This window comes from Moschus berezovskii, chromosome 2 (genome assembly GCF_049115385.1).
Source record: "Moschus berezovskii isolate FMDL1 chromosome 2, NW_MosBer_1.0, whole genome shotgun sequence".
In the NCBI taxonomy this organism is placed as follows: domain Eukaryota; kingdom Metazoa; phylum Chordata; class Mammalia; order Artiodactyla; family Moschidae; genus Moschus; species Moschus berezovskii.
The window spans coordinates 32,175,068-32,190,601 of NC_142461.1; the positions used below are offsets into that span (position 1 = coordinate 32,175,068).

A 15,534-nucleotide genomic window follows, 5' to 3' on the forward strand; every position below is an offset into this window, starting at 1 on the left:
CTGTGATCTGTGGGAAGAGTCCACCGAAACAGAAGCCTCACAAATTGGTGGTCCGTGGGACGAGTCAAGATGTTAAGGACCCATATTAAGACCGTGACACACCTATGCTCACTCTTTTTCTGAAAACTGTAGTGTTCAAAGCAATGTTGGAGAGACTCAGAGACAAAGTGAGCAAACGTTAATTAGATTTATTTTTGTCTTCAATTGTTTGCATCTCTGCAAAACCACCAGACAGCACCAAAGTTATCTTCAAAAATGTTGGACAGAGTTGCGTTTTTTCAGACTAATGATAGTTATTTTTAAAAGGATGGGTTTCCCCTGAAGGTGGAATTCAGCACCATGCGTTAGGCAAATGTCCCTGGCCTTCTGTGGCACAGTGTTACCTGACCCATTGGGTTTGATTCACAGCAGTTCTTTCAACAGCTTCTTCCCGAAACATGAACATGGACACCAGCTCTTCTTGTAAGGACCCAAACTATAAAAATCTGCATTGACCTCAGGATTTTTTTTTTTTTAATTAGAAAGTGATCCCTCAGGAATTTTTTTAAGTTCAGAATCTATTAGTCTGGATTCATCTGGTGGCCACGAAGACCCAAGCTTCTCAGCAAAGATTGTATTTGTTGGTGAACTCCAGAAAATTCTGAGTGAGTGAGGCTCTGAGTGAGGTTTGGACAAACCATCCCAAGCTGGGGCTTCCCCGGTGGTTCAGTGGTAAAGAATCCGCCTACCAGTGCAGGAGACACAGAGACACAGGTTCAGTCCCTGGGTCAGGAAGACCCCCTGGAGAAGGAAATGGCAACTTGCTCCAGTACTCTTGCCTGGAAAATCCCATGGACAGAGGAGCCTGGTGGGCTATGGGTCCATAGGGTTGTAGAGCTGGACATGACTGAGCACACCCGCACACCCAAAGCTGACTCCATCTTCTTTTGTTTAGGGTTACTGACCCTGCTGGGGGTTGTGTGGGGGGAAGATTGACAGATGCAATGCCTCTCTTCACAGTCCTTCATCTGTACATTACATTAAATATCACCACCCAGTCCATCTTCACTACCTGGAAAAAAGCTATGCTACTATGATATAATTTGTACATGATATACTTGTACTCAGATCCACTCTTCCTTTTGAAAACACCTGGAACCATATGGCATTACAGATATATAATTGCAACACACAAGTTGCTAATATCTGTGTGGTTTATGCATAGTATATGTAGCTAGTATCTATGTATAAGTTCTCTGTGTAAGATTTAGGCTTAAATAAATAAATAAATACATAAATAGAACTATATTCACAGTTTGGGATCTGAATGTATTTAAATAATTACTGTAAGCCAAAGACTCTTACTTGCCTACCAAAATAGCCATTCTTTCCTTGTCTCTTAAATTAGCGGAATCCAAATATTTAGAATACAGCTGCCCAGTCAAAAGACTACATTTTCCAGCCTCTTTTGCTCATGAGGTCATGTAACTAAGGCCTGGCCAATGAGATAGAAGAAGTGTTGAGAGGGACTCCTAGGAAACCTCCTCAGCTTAGGAAGAGTGTATGTGCTCGTCTCTGCCCTGTCCTCTATTCTATCTGAAACATGGATGGGAAGACTGGAGATGTAGTCAGCGCTGGGTGCTGAGGATAAAGGCGATGAGGGTTAGGAAATAAAAAGCAAGCCTGGAACTCTGATGACTTCATCAGTTTCCCTGATGGTCTGCCTCCAGACTTCTGTGCAGGAAAGAACAGACTTTTGTCTTGTTTTAACTACTGATATTTGGACTTCAGTTCTATTTAAGATATAAATCAAAATCTACGTGATACACACACATTCTTACATTCTGCTACACTGTAGCAACCCTGCTTCTTCTATGTCTCACTCCATCACCACTGTCTTATTAGTGGATTTGGTCTTCCCTGAGCCTCCTTATTCTCCCTGTCACGTTTAGTCACATACTAACCTGGGTTCCAGGCACCAGGAATACCTTCAAGTTCCTGAACTGTTGCACACCTGAACTTCCTTGTCTCAGATAAAGGGATATCTTAGGGTAAGGAACAAAGAACAGTTTATCCATTAGATGGACTATTTGGGCACAAATTGCTTTTCCGTTTCCTGTCCTCCTGGAAACCAACAAGATGGTAGGATAGATAAGTGTTGGCTAAAATTTTCCAGAAGAACAGTGTATGGTGGGGAGAGAAGGATTAATTTAAACAAGGAGTATTCTGGAATTGGAAGATGATAAACAGGCTACTAAGACCAGAGAATGAAGTAAGTCATTGGGAATTTAGACAGCGGAGGTTTCTACTTCCTGGGTGGCATCCTTGTTGGACAGATTGCCTGAGATATTGTCTGATTCAAGCAACTCCACAATGCTATAGGGAGAACAGTCTTCCAGACCCAGCTTACTGCATAGCCAGCCACAGAAGCCTTTCTCCATGTCCCGGGCAGCTTGCCACCAGGCTTCCCAGGACCATGAGAGCTGGACCACGGCCGCATAGAGGCCCAGGGAAGAGGCCATGGCCATGATGAGCAGTGGATAGAAGAGGATGAGGCAAGGGCAACATGAGATCTTGTGCCAGAAGGTCCTCTCCTCATTGTACACGAGAAAGATGTTGTACCAAGTGATGGTGCCATAGTAGAAAGAGACCACGAAGGAGAGGAGGAAAACCACAGGCAGGCAGACCAACGTCCAGAGGACCACGTGTGGCCCACGGTCTGCTCCCAGCTGGCAGGCCTTTCTGCCTCCAGGCGTCATTTCCCCTGATGATGCCTTGGGCTTGGTGAGTTCCTGCAGTTCCTTCTCTGTCAACGTGACATGGATGTCTACCATCTGCCCCTTTTTCTTTCCTCGGGTGATGGTCCCAGTTAATGTGACATAGCGGCTGTCCACGGGCACGTTCCACACGCCTGCAGGGCACAAAGAGGCGGAAGTCAAGATCAGAAGAACAGACATTTCATCAGTGTTGTCCCCTGAGACTGGAGCCGAGGGAAAGAAGGTCCTTTATTCTGGTCCCTGACACCATACGAAGTCAGTGATTTCACAGCAGATTCAGTGAGTCTCCCTCGAGAAGGCTTAGTATTCCTGTGATCAACTCCCCTGCCAGGGCCCTGCTAAGACTGTGAAGCAGGTTAAGCTTATTTTTTATTATCTCTACTTCTCTGGGCTTCTATCATGTCTGCAATATGGAAGGGAGTGAGAACTCTACCACAGATACTTCTTCAGCGTGATTGTATTTCTGGTTTGTAAGTGCTGTGAAAATACTGAGTATCAGCTACTGTGTGTGAAGGTGGCAGTGCGTATGTGTGTTATACTGATGGGCAGCCCACTCCTCTTCTATCCTCATGCCTACCTCCATGCTCCTCTGAGAGAGGCCTCTTCACAAACCGGTCGGCATCCCAGCCTTCATATCCAAGTTCCGTACACACACAGGCACCACACATACACACACGCACACCGCACACACATTCCCCAGCACAGACGCACCACCAGTGCCACCACCAGCAGCATCACTCCCACCGCCCCCGCCAAACAGCCACTCTTTGGCGGGCCTGGGAGTAAGGCCACAGGTAGTGAAAGCAAAGCATGCAGCAAAGTCCATGATCCTTAGTATATGAAGGCTTTTGGTTGGCAGCTCCCTGAGGCCCTGTGGACTTCTAGCCCCTGGCTGGAAGAGGGACAGAATGGGGCCACCTCAAGAGCAAATGTCCCTTCCTGTTCCCTCACTTGGTCACTTCCTTCCCGTCACAGAGGTTTACTGTCTTTGGAAACTGTACCACTATTATCTTTCATAATCCTTTGTTTGCTGAGTTGTTTGCTGTCTGTCTTCCCCTGACTGGAAGGCAAATGGCATGAGAGCAGCAACAGGGCTCATCTCATTCGCCGTGGGCATGTGTCTTGGGGATGACCCATATACACAAATAAATCTGCCACGTCTGTCTATCGCTGCACAGTGACACTTAATATAGACGTCCTGCAGTTTCCTTAGCAGCAACAAACATTTTTATAACTGCTTCCTTATGCACATGGGCATGTGGTAGATACTGAGAATTTCTAGGACGTAAGCTATGCCTATTTTGAATTTAACAGATATTGACACATTTCCCAAAAGCAGATACCTATTCCACATGAGGTATATGAGAGTATATCCATTTCCTCACATTGATGCTTTTTACCTAATTTTTTGCCATCCATATAGGAAGTGAATATTATATAGTGAAGGAATATTATAACTCATGATGTTATAATTCACGTTTTCCTGATTATTATGAATGTCAACTATTCTTGTGGCTTTATCTTACATTTATTAAATAGTTAGCCTGGTTGGCTTATATTACTAATTTTTGTGTATAAATTGGTCTCTTCTATTATACTAGGAGTTTCAAAAAAGTAGAGTTCTCCTCCATATTACCTAGAAGAGAACCACAATAAATGCTCAATAAATATTGTTGACTTGTTGGATGAAGACTGCAACATCGTGAGAAGAAATAAATCAGTAAGAAGTAGGTCAGTAATTGAATGCCTGTCTGTCTTCTGGAGGATCCGTACTGGGCTCCTCCCTGTGGCTTTAAGTAAGTGACCCCAGAGAGACTCACCATCATCCACAGGATAGTCTAGGAAATCATCTCCCTCCTCCTCTCTAGGCTGATCTCCACCTTCTGATTCCCCAGGCTCTTCATCCAGTGGCTCACTCTCTGACCGGTAGATGATGATAGATTCTGGGCGGGACTCTTTCTTCTTCTTTTTCCTGCGCCCCATGGTGGATTCCCCATCGAGGACCAGAGCAGCTGCCATGGCTTTCCTCAGGGAGCTGTGGCGGGGGCTTGGGAGCTGACTCTGGCCTTCCACTGGTGCTGGCTCTTCCATCTTCGTCTTCAAATCTAGCTGCTCCTTGTCAAGAGTCCAATCTGCCAGAGCAAACTCATGACCCACACATCACAGAGCTTCTTCCAGGATGCAGCTAATGCAAAGGCGTTCCAGTGACGAGTTGCACTTGAAAGACAGGGAAATAAAGTCATCAACAGGGAATGAATAGGGTGAGATGGAGACGGGTTTAGGAAATGGTCCTCAACTTGGCAGACACCTTCCCCTCCGTTTATTTCTCATACAACTTTATTTCGAGAGTAATACGGACAGACAAGAATGAATCATGAATAAAATTTTATTTGTGTTGCCATATTTTGAGTTGCATGTATTATGTAAAACCCATCAATCTAGCTGGGGGATGCCAAGTATAAAGAAGTTGGGTGAGGAATGTTACAGACAGGTTAAGGACCATTCTTCCTCACACCATAGATGGAGATTCCTATGGCTTGGACTAACATTCCAGGCTTCTGGCTGTTAGGTCAGACATTACAACTATACTCAAATGGTTGAATGCAACTTTGAGCAAGTGCTGCCACTCAACACTGGCACCACTTCACCAACCATGCCTTCCCTGGTATTCTATAAAGGACACTTGTCTACTGGTTTCTTGTTACTCCAAGATCCCAGAATAGATGGGATCTGATCTAGCACCTTTTGGGAGACCAGTGGAAACAATGCACACATTTCACTCTTAACACTTTCTCTCCTCTTCTACTCTTCAGGTAAAAAGAAGTAGGAGAGAGGAGAGTCTATACAACATCTTTTAAAGAAAAAACAGATCGGCCTGTGTTCTTGGTACATGACTCATAAAGGGGTAAGTAATGTTTTGAGTGCTATTGCTAAAGAGGTGCCAATTAGCAAGTATCCAGCTAGTGGCATTTAAACAGGTAGCTGCTTGTATGCTTCTTAACAAAATTGTTATTATATGAGGTTGGTGCAAAAGTAATTGAGGTTCAAAAGTAATTGTAGTTGACTTATGCAGGAGTGCAAGAGAGGCGGGTTTGATCCCTGGGTCAGGAACATCCCCTGGAGAAAGGAATGGCGACCCACTCCAGGTTTCTTGCCTGGAAAATTCCATGGACAGAGGAGTCTGGCAGGCTACAGTCCATGGGATCACAAAGAATCGGACATGACTGAGCAACTATCACTTTCACTTTTTTTGCACCAACCACAATTACTTTTTAACCTCTATTACTTTTGCACCAACCTCAATTAATTTTGCATCAACTGCAATTACTATTACTTTTCTACCAATCGTAATTACTTTTGAACTGCAATTACTTTTGCACCAACCGCAATTACTTTTGCAACCTAATATTACGGAAAATTTCAAATATGTAAAAGGAAAAAATTTTTATTAGGGAAAGTGGCAAACCTTTACAGAAGCAAAGAGAATAATTTGAATGACCCATCACTGTACCTCTCACCCAATTTCAACAATAATCAAAACACCAGTAGCCAATTTTCTTTCATTTCCTCATATTATTTAAAAGCAAACATTAGACATCATTTCAGGAGTCACCGCAGATAGAGGTCAGTCCTTGGATCAGGAAGATCCCCAGGAGCAGGAAATGGCAACTCACTCCATTATTCTTGCCTGGAAGATTCCATGGACTGAGGAGCCTGAAGGACTACAGTCCATGGGGCCACGAAGAGTCAGATAACAACTGAGCAACGGAACACACACACACGATACTGTGATTATCTTTTTTCAAAAAAGAGAGTATTTATATATAAGAGATATATACTGAAACAGTTACATCTGCTGGATCATCAAAAAAGCAAGAGAGTTCCAGGAAAACATCTATGTCTGCTTTATTGACTATGCTAAAGCCTTTGACTGTGTGGATCACAATAAACTGTGGAAAATTCTTAAAGAGATGGGAATACCAGACTACCTGACCTGCCTCCTGAGAAACCTGTATGCAGGTCAAGAAGCAATAGTTAGAACTGGACATGGAACAACCGACTGGTTCCACATTGGGAAAAGAGAACATCAAAGCGGTATATTGTCACCCTACTTATTTAACTTATATGCAGAGTACATCATGTGAAATGCTGGGCTGGATGAAGCACAAGCTGGAATCAAGATTACAGGGAAAAATATCAGTAACCTCACATATGTAGGTGACACCATCCTTATGGTTAAAGCAAAGAAGAATTAAAGAGCCTCTTGATGAAAGTGAAAGAAGAGAGTGAAAAAGCTGGCTTAAAACTCAACATTCAGAAAACTAAGATCATGGCATCCAGTCCCAGCACTTCATGGCAAATAGAAGGAGAGACAATTGAAACAGTGACTTTTTTTGGGCTCCAAAATCACTGCAGATAATGACTGCAGCCATGAAATTAAAAGAGGCTTGCTCCTTGGAAGAAAAGCTATGACCAACCTAGACAGCATATTAAAAAGCAGAGACATTACTCTGCCAACAAAGGTCCATCTAGTCAAAGCTATGGTTTTTCCAGTAGTCACGTATGGATGTGAGAGTTGGATTATAAAGAAAGCTGAGCACCAAAGAATTGATGCTTTTGCACTGTGGTGTTGGAGAAGACTCTTGAGAGTCCCTTGGACTGCAAGGAGATCCAACCAGTCCATCCTAAAGGAAATCAGTCTTGAATATTCATTGGAAGGACTGATGCTGATGCTGATGCTGAAACTCTAATACTTTGGTCACCTGATTCGAAGAACTGACTCATTTGAAAAGACCCTGATGCTGGGAAAGATTGAAGGTGGGAGGAGAAGGAGATGACAGAGGATGAGATGGTTGGATGGCATCACCGACTTGATGGACATGAATTTGAGTAAGCTCTGGGAGTTGCTGAGGGACAGGGAGGCCTGGCGTGCAGTGGTCCATAGGGCCGCAAAGAGTTGGACACGACTGAGCGAGTGAACTGAATTGAACAGATAAAGCAGGAAAAAAATTTTCTTTATCCAAGGTTTTAAATAATAGAATTAAGAGAAGAGACAGGACTTCGCTCTTTTTCCTGGATGGTAGGCTTCGCCCATCTACTACCACCCGTAGTCCGAAGATTATGAACCAATGTGATACTGCAGACTGTTAATCCACCATGAGCTCTGAATCCTCAGTCATTCTGAACTAGGGGGAATAGGTTTTAAAGCATATACTACTCAAACTCTGGGACTCAATGCATAAACTACTTATATTAAGCCATCTTTGAAAGAAATTCTCCAAATAATTATCTAATACATCCACAACTTTTTCCCATCTTCACTATTACCACTGTGGTCTACGAGGCCATCATCTCTTACTGTGGATCTAAAAATGCTCCTTATCTTCTGGCTTCTGTTCTTGCTGTCTTACAATCAATTCTCCACTTAGCAGTTAGAAAGGTCTTTTAAAGACATATGTAAAATCAGGCCATTTTCTGTTTAAAATCCTCCAGTGACTTCCCATTGGTATAAAATGAAATTTAAACTAGTCCTGTGGCCTAAAGACCTGTGGATCTGGCCCCTCCCTGTCCAGCCATCCTAGCCTACACCATCTCCTTCACATATACCTCCAATGCTTCAATCACTCTAGCTGCCTAAGTACTCTTCCAGAATTTTATTAAAAGAAAACTAATAGCTCTGAAGCAGTCAGTAAACACCCAAACAGTCACAAGACCACAAAATGAACTTATCTTCCCGGGTATACTGCATTTGTAGGTCTGGGTCATCAGCACAAGTCTGGTTATTCAGTTCAGTTCAGTTCAGTTCAGTCACTCAGTCGTGTCCGACTCTCTGCGACCCCATGAATCACAGCACGCCTGGCCTCCCTGTCCATCACCAACTCCCGGAGTTCACTCAAACTCATGTCCATCGAGTCGGTGATGCCAACCAGCCATCTCATTCTCTGTCGTCCCCTTCTCCTCCCGCCCCCAATCCTTCCCAGCATCAGAGTCTTATCCAGTGAGTCAACTTGTCGCATGAGGTGGCCAAAGTATTGGAGTTTCAGCCTTAGCATCAGTCCTTCCAGTGAACACCCAGGACCGATCTCCTTTAGAATGGACATTACTCCCATCCAATTAATCAGTCACTTGGTCACTAACCCCACCTCCACAGTGGTGGAACACTGGTGTTTCATGGACTTCTTACCATTGGGCATGATTTTCCTTGAGTCTGTTTATAATTCTTTGCTGCCAGGTAGTCACTGAAGCAGACCCGATCCAGTGCTTTCTCTAAACCCATCGAGATCCTCAGCAGAACTTCTGGACTTGATGGGTGGGAGAGGCCAGGAAGCTTTGAAGCCTCTGCTCTTGGATCAATTGCAGGGAAGCAAGTAACATACATGGATGAAGTGTTGCTGGAAAAAGCTAATAAGTGCCAATGATACCAAGACTTAGCATCTGGACACAAGCAGTGGTGGGGGCTATGGAAAATATAAGAGCTCAGGTCTCATCTGAAATAGGAAGTTACTGTTCTCTTCTTCCCACCAAGCCCAGTATGCAGCCAACTGCTTTCACAGAAAAATTCAGGTCCATTTAGTAGGCGTTGTCTGAAATTGCATGTGGAAGTTTGTGATTTTAATTGTTGCAATTAGTCTAAATTTAAATAAATTACCATGGGGACAAACAACCAAAACAAATCATAAACAGGCTGCCATTTTGCCATCTCTGATTTATAAAGCTTCCAAATTAGGGTGCTCTGCTCCATTGGTTTAATTAAGTACAATCAGGAATTGACTTTTTGTACCTTCACTGAAATTAACACATTTTCTTTCTCCAAGGAACCTGAACTGGGGCCAGGTGAGTAAAGTATCATCATTTCCAAGTTCATTTACGACTATTCCTTATTAGGAAAGAGACTGATGCTGGGAAAGATTGAAGGCAAAAGAAGAGGGAGGTAAAAGATGAGATGGTTGGATAGCATCACCAATTCAATGGACATGAACTTGGGCAAACTCTGGGAGATAGTGAGGGACAGGGAGACCTGGCATGCTGCAGTCCGTTGGATGGCAAAGAGTCAGACACGACTTAGCAACTGAACAACAACAAAAACAACAGTGAACTGTGCCTTGCTCCAGCCCTGCTGTTCTTCCTGTTTTCTTATCTGTGGATCTGTCACTCAAAGAGCTAAGTGTCATCTGTCTGGGGTGACCAGACTCTCTGGTTAGCATCTTGGCTTAACACCATTAGATGTACTAGGTCAACTAAGAGATGAAATGTTTGCCATTTCACCACTGAAAATGACTAGTAGACCCTCTCAGAGAGATACTCTCACAAATGTAAAAATGGAAGGAAAATTGGTTCAGATGAGTGTTGAGTGATTGGAAAATGATGGAAAAGCAACTTAGAACGTGCAGTCTCCCACCCGTTGCTGTGATTGACTGTGAGCACAGTTAGGCTATAGCCTTTTCCTTTGTGGTCCTGTAAGCAGCATTTCTCTTGTCTCCTGGTCCTGAAAGGCTTTCACACGGAGGCTAGTTCATCACCTCAGAAGCATCTGTCTATAGAGGAAATAGCTCCTGGTAATGAAACTAGTTGCTTATAAGCAGCTTGAGCATCTTTTCACTGTAAGAGCTATAAGATATGATCTTTACTGTCTGATCTTTCATTTGCTTATTGTTTTATTTCTTATGGCACACATGCCCCTTCCATCCTCAACTCCCAACCTCCTAAAACATAAACTCTCTCTGTTCAGCACACCTAACTGTTGTCCACTGTACTGTATCCTCATGCCTAGAACAGTATCTGGCACATGAAAGATGTTCAATAAATATTGGCTGAATATTGTGAACTGGCTTCCTTGGTGGCTCAAATGGTAAAGAATCTGCCTGTAATGCAGGATACCCAGGTTCGATCCCTGGGTTGGGAAGATCGCCTGGAGAAGGAAATGGATACCCACTCCAGTATTCTTGCCTGGAGAATTCCACAGACAGAGGAGCCTGGTGGCTACAGTCCATGGGTCACAAACAGCCGGACGTGACCTGAGCAACTAACACATTATAAGAATCTTACTTATACAAGTTCGCTCTGGACTGCTTTTACATCAAGGCAGGGCAGAGCTAGATATGCCCCACTGATATTCCTTCAGCACTGAGATTCTGTCTCAGTGTTAAGACTCCCACAGGCCCCTGTCAGTCTGAGCCAGCAGCTGCTTTGTGGAGGGGAGAAAATAAAGATACTAGGCAGATGGGGGGGGCGGGGGAGTGGGAAGATGGGTGAGCAGCAAGAGAATCTCAGAAGATGAACGGAGGGAGTGCTAATGGGCTATGACAAAGTGGGAGGGTGGGAGGATCATGACCATGGTGATGCTTTTTTCCCCCGGACAAAGGGGGCAGTGATGCAGAGCACCAGGCGATCTTTGATTCAGCCAAAGGAGCAGTCATTGCAGCAGGGCGTGGATGCCCTGAGAAATGAGAGCTCAATCCGCGTTAAAATCTGGAAACAAAGAGCCTCCCAAAGGCAGAGCTGTTGCTGGGTCTCCAGGCCTGTTGGGGTTTGCGGACATTCGAACACTGACTGAAGTCAGCGGCAGGGGCAGAGAGGACAGATCTTTTTCTTTTTTTTTAAACTTTCCGAAGTGAAATCTCTCCAGAAACACCGGATCATGGAAAATGGAATTCTTTTTATGGGTTTTATTTTATTTATTTTTGCTACTTTCTTTTTTTAATTAAAGGATAATTGCTTTACAGAATTTTGTGGTTCTCTGTCAAACATCAGCAAGAATCAGCCATAGGTACACCCATGTCTCTCTCTCCTGAACCTCCCTCCTATCTCCCTCCCCAACCCACCCCTCTAGTTTGTTAGAGAGCCCCCAGTTTGAGTTCCCCATAGAGCAAATTCCCATTGGCTACCTATTTTACATATGGTAGTGTAAGTTTCCATGTTATTCTCTAGAACAGGTCTTTTTTAAAAAGATCTCTCAAAAAGATTCCACGTCTCCTTAAATCATAGGCTCTCTTTGGACTGTGAAAAAGAGCTTTCTGTCTGCTCATAGTGCAACTTCCTTGAGCCTGCAAAATGGCTTCTGGTCATCCTCGGCAAGCAAAACTGGCTTGAAGCCTGTCCAGTCAGTCACCTTTTCACTGGAGGACCGCAGAATGCCTCTCTGAGGCCACTGAGCCACCACACACACACAATGGCTGCAGTACAGCCAGGTCCATGTGGAACCACCCTGGCAGAGCTCCGTGAATCCACAAGTCCAGACCAGGTCACAAACCACATTTAATCACATCTTCAATCAAAGTATCATTGAAAGAAATTTAAAGTGCTCCTTCCTCCCGAGAAAGAAGGCCTCAAATTTTCTGGAATAAGAAACCTCTCAGAACTGAGAGGTGACCAGTAGAAGTGATCCCTTCATAAACTAATCAGCAAATGAGAAGCGGAAGAGGTATCTTCCCTTCTTAAAGGAGCATAGCTTGGAATCTGTCAGCAACAAAGATAGGAAGTAAGTTCTTCTCAAAAGAGGTCAGAGGAGGGCAGGGGGATGGAGGAACAGGGAGGAAGTGATGTCTGATTCCACTCTCAACCAGATCCATTTCCAATTCACTCTGAATAATTCGGTGGTGGACCCAACAAAAGAATGATGCCATGTGTTTGCTTTTACATTACTTTAATACTCTGCAGGGGGAAATACAGTATTCTTGTTAGGGGAACCACTGACTGAAACTGCCCACCCTGGCTGGCACAATAGTAACCACTTGCATGAGTTACCTTACAACAGGAGGTCCTGGTAAGGAACATGGAACTAACAAGCTAACGCCCACCAGAAAAATTGGGAAAGGTCAAAAGGAGAGAGGAGATGCCAGTAAACATGTCTTACCAACCTCCCAGATTCCCCTTCTTGCTGGAATCCATCTTGGTTGAATGATAAGCAAGCCACCAGGAAGGACCCTGGACCAGAATGACTGGCCAGAGACAACCCAGAAACTAATCCTGTTACCATAAAACCCAAGACTGAGAGCCACTTGGCAGAGCAGTTCTCCTGGGTTCCCATACTCTGCAGCTACCCCCACCCCACGCCCAGATGTCCCCCTACCAATAAAGTCTCTTGCTTTGTCAGCATGTGTGTCTCGTTGGACAATACTTTTGTGAGTGTTAGACAAGAGCCCACTCTCAAGCCCTGGAGGGTCCCCGTTCCTACAGACTTAGAAACAGCATCCTGCATGGACGATTAGGATCACAGCACCTATCATAGTCCCTAGATTAGCCACTTTCTTAGGCAAAGTCTCCTGAGGCTAGTGTAATTGCACTCTGGTGGGTAGACAGCACAAAACAAGATGGAGAATTTGAAGAGCGAATCGCTGTTAATGGGCACCAAACCGCGGATGAGAAATCTCCCCCATCCTCAATAGGCTGGCTCCCCTACATAAGAAATGAACTAGAGGGTAGGATCTCAAACACACACCTACAGACGCCTTGCAGGAAGCATACAGCTTAAAAAAAAAATCCTCTTTTGGACTCATCAATTTTATGCAGCCCAGCTGAAATGGATCAAACCTCAAATCAAACCTTAAAAGAGTCCTTCTTCCCTTCATTCCTGGGTGAGGAGAGGTAGATAACGTGGAGGTGGGGTTGTGTCTTTTAAAAATCATTTATTATTTTGGTCTCTGGATAATTACAATTGTATTCCGCCCCCTCCCTCTTTTGTTCCCATCCCTTCCGGAGGATGAAGCAGGATTTTCTCCTCCCCGGCTAAGGCTGCCCCTTTCCTTTCCAGCCAGCTGCACAAAGCAGCTGGAGCCAGAGCCGCTCTCGACACCACGCCCTCCGCCAGAGGGCGGAGCAAGGCTCCCGAGCTGCAGCCTCTTTTCCCAGACGCACTGGAGATTTAATTTTAATTAAAACCGTGAGAGGTATACTACTGAGGATTAAATTTTTTAAAATAGAGCACAGCGCCACTCTTCTTCCCTCCCTCAACAGCATCGAAATAAAACACACAAGGAATAAGGAGTCTCACCTACACGTGCTGGGGACCCAGGCAGGCGGAGAGCGCTGAGCGCCAGGATGCAGCCGCTGGGGAACGGGTCTGCATTGGAGGGACGGAGAGCCGCGGCGGCGGGCGTGCCAGGTTGGGGATTGGGGTGGGGCGGGGCGACGGAGAGGGGCGGGGCGACGCGGGCCACCGAGCGTGGGCGGGGCGGGGCTTGGGAGGTGACGTGGGCGTGACTTCTGTGGCTTAGCTTGCCCTGCTCTGCGTCGCTCAAACGCATTACGGCCATGAATTCTTGGGTTAAGGGCAAAAGCTGCTTAGCAGCGGGCTTGCTGCAGCACCAGGTGGCCATCGTCACCGGTGGGGGCACGGGCATCGGGAAGGCCATCGTGAACGAGCTCCTGCATCTGGGTGCGTGAGCAGGTTCCTGGGCTAGGGTATCCAGAGGGAGGGGTCCTCAGAGGCTGGTTTAACCGGGGACGGGGTCGGGGCGGGGAGGAGGGTCGGGAGCCAGCGGGTGGCGTAGCTGTGGGTGAAATTAGAACCGCGAGCGCGAGTGGGGAGAGGAGAGTTCTTTCTAAAAAGTTATGGACAAGCATTGGATGGACTATTTGTAAACTAAAGTGAAATTTTCGAGCCAAAGATACAGTGCACGAGGTGGGGATTAAGGAAATGTGTGGAAGCTTGCTATGGAATTAATTATGAAACCATTATCATTATTAGTATGTAATTATGGAATCGTTATGGTCAATTAATTATTCATATGGAATTGGTTATGTATTTCGAATTAATTCTAGGGAATTTCCTGGCGGTCCAGTGGTTAGGACTCAGCGCTTTCACAGCAGTGGGCCCAGGTTCAATATGTGGTCAGGGAACTAATATCGCGCAAGCCATGCAACTGTGGCCAAAAAACCCCTGTTTTTTCATTCTCTTTATTGCCTGATGAATGATTAGGAAATATGGAAAGACACCTGGAAAAGTTTTTAACATGTGGAGAGGCTCCCATCTTATAATCTTGAATCTCTTAATATCTACCTTGACTTGGGAATTAAGTAGGTAGTAATGGCCATGACGTTTGACCAGGGTCAGATTAAGAAATGCTAATCCCCCTTTTTTTCTTATTAAGATGTATTTTTTCATTTTTTCATGCTTAAAGCATACTTTTTTCAAGTTCATACTATGTGCCAAGCTTAACTTGATGTGGATGAAGGGAGGACTTTGTGAGTACATAAGGAGGAAAGAAACCACAAAAGAGAAAATAAATAAATATGAAAATGTAAATCCTCACTGAATTAAAAAATAGCCATGCATAAAATTTGAAGGTCCATGAAGAAAAACATTTGCAATATGCAACAAATTTACTGTATAAAGAAATCTCATAAATAAGGGACACACTGATAGAAAAATAGGCTTATGATAACGGGCCAAGCATTTTAAATAAAGAACTGAAAAAAGGCAGTAAGTGCCTGAAGAAACAGTCAATTTTTTTGGCAATGAAATGCAAAATATAGCAATAGAAAGGTCCATTGTTTTTCTAACAAAATTTTAAAACATTAGGGAAAATGAAAATGTTGATGACAGAGAGGACAGACAAGAATGTAAAATATTGCAAGCTTTCTAGAGGTCAGCTTAGGGAAAAAAAATCGAAACATGTTAACAGTGTTTGTGCTGTGTGACCTAGTAATTCCTCTGTCAGGAATTAATTCTTTGGAAATAATCAGGGACAAGCACAGACATGTGTAGAAGAGTGTAATGCTCAGCAGTGAGACATGATAAGGGAAACGAATAAATCAGTAACAATAAAATATGCTATTT

The 15,534-nt window shown here is 44.4% G+C and overlaps 2 protein-coding genes across 4 annotated transcripts in view; one reads left to right on the forward strand and one right to left on the reverse strand.

Annotated features, from left to right (window-relative positions):
- Window positions 1–540: 540 nt before the first annotated feature.
- TMEM169 (transmembrane protein 169) lies at window positions 541–13,872 on the reverse strand. Of its 2 annotated transcripts, XM_088827738.1 has the most exons (4): window positions 13,747–13,872; window positions 4,577–4,973; window positions 2,289–2,890; window positions 541–1,620 (listed from the first exon to the last, which is right to left on the reverse strand). In XM_088827738.1, exons 2-4 carry the CDS (start codon window positions 4,845–4,847, stop codon window positions 1,567–1,569), a joined length of 927 nt encoding a protein of 308 aa, XP_088683864.1. In that variant the 5' UTR covers window positions 4,848–4,973; window positions 13,747–13,872; the 3' UTR covers window positions 541–1,566. The 2 variants fall into 2 exon arrangements, with proteins under 2 accessions (XP_088683864.1, XP_055254598.2); XM_055398623.2 differs by lacking the exon at window positions 541–1,620 and having other exon boundaries at window positions 1,694–2,890.
- Window positions 13,873–13,952: 80 nt separating this feature from the next.
- PECR (peroxisomal trans-2-enoyl-CoA reductase) overlaps window positions 13,953–15,534 on the forward strand; it is a 44,275-nt gene continuing 42,693 nt past the window's right edge. Inside the window, exon 1 of one of the 2 annotated variants that reach the window (XM_088827741.1) lies at window positions 13,953–14,130. In XM_088827741.1, coding sequence (XP_088683867.1) covers window positions 14,007–14,130 — 124 coding nt within the window. In that variant the 5' untranslated portion in view covers window positions 13,953–14,006. The remainder of the gene's footprint in view (window positions 14,131–15,534) is intronic. The other variant, XM_055398440.2, reaches the window with a different exon arrangement.

What these genes read in the sequence shown, in the direction of transcription:
- TMEM169 (XM_088827738.1), bottom strand. Translation starts at nt 4,847, where the DNA reads ATGGAAGAGCCAGCACCAGTGGAAGGCCAGAGTCAGCTCCCAAGCCCC. An exon ending in AGACTATCCTGTGGATGATG is followed by an intron (nt 2,891 to 4,576) that starts GTGAGTCTCTCT and finishes TGTGCCCTGCAG; the next exon opens with GCGTGTGGAACGTGCCCGTG. An exon ending in ACAAGGATGCCACCCAGGAA is followed by an intron (nt 1,621 to 2,288) that starts GTAGAAACCTCC and finishes CTTTATCCTCAG; the next exon opens with CACCCAGCGCTGACTACATC.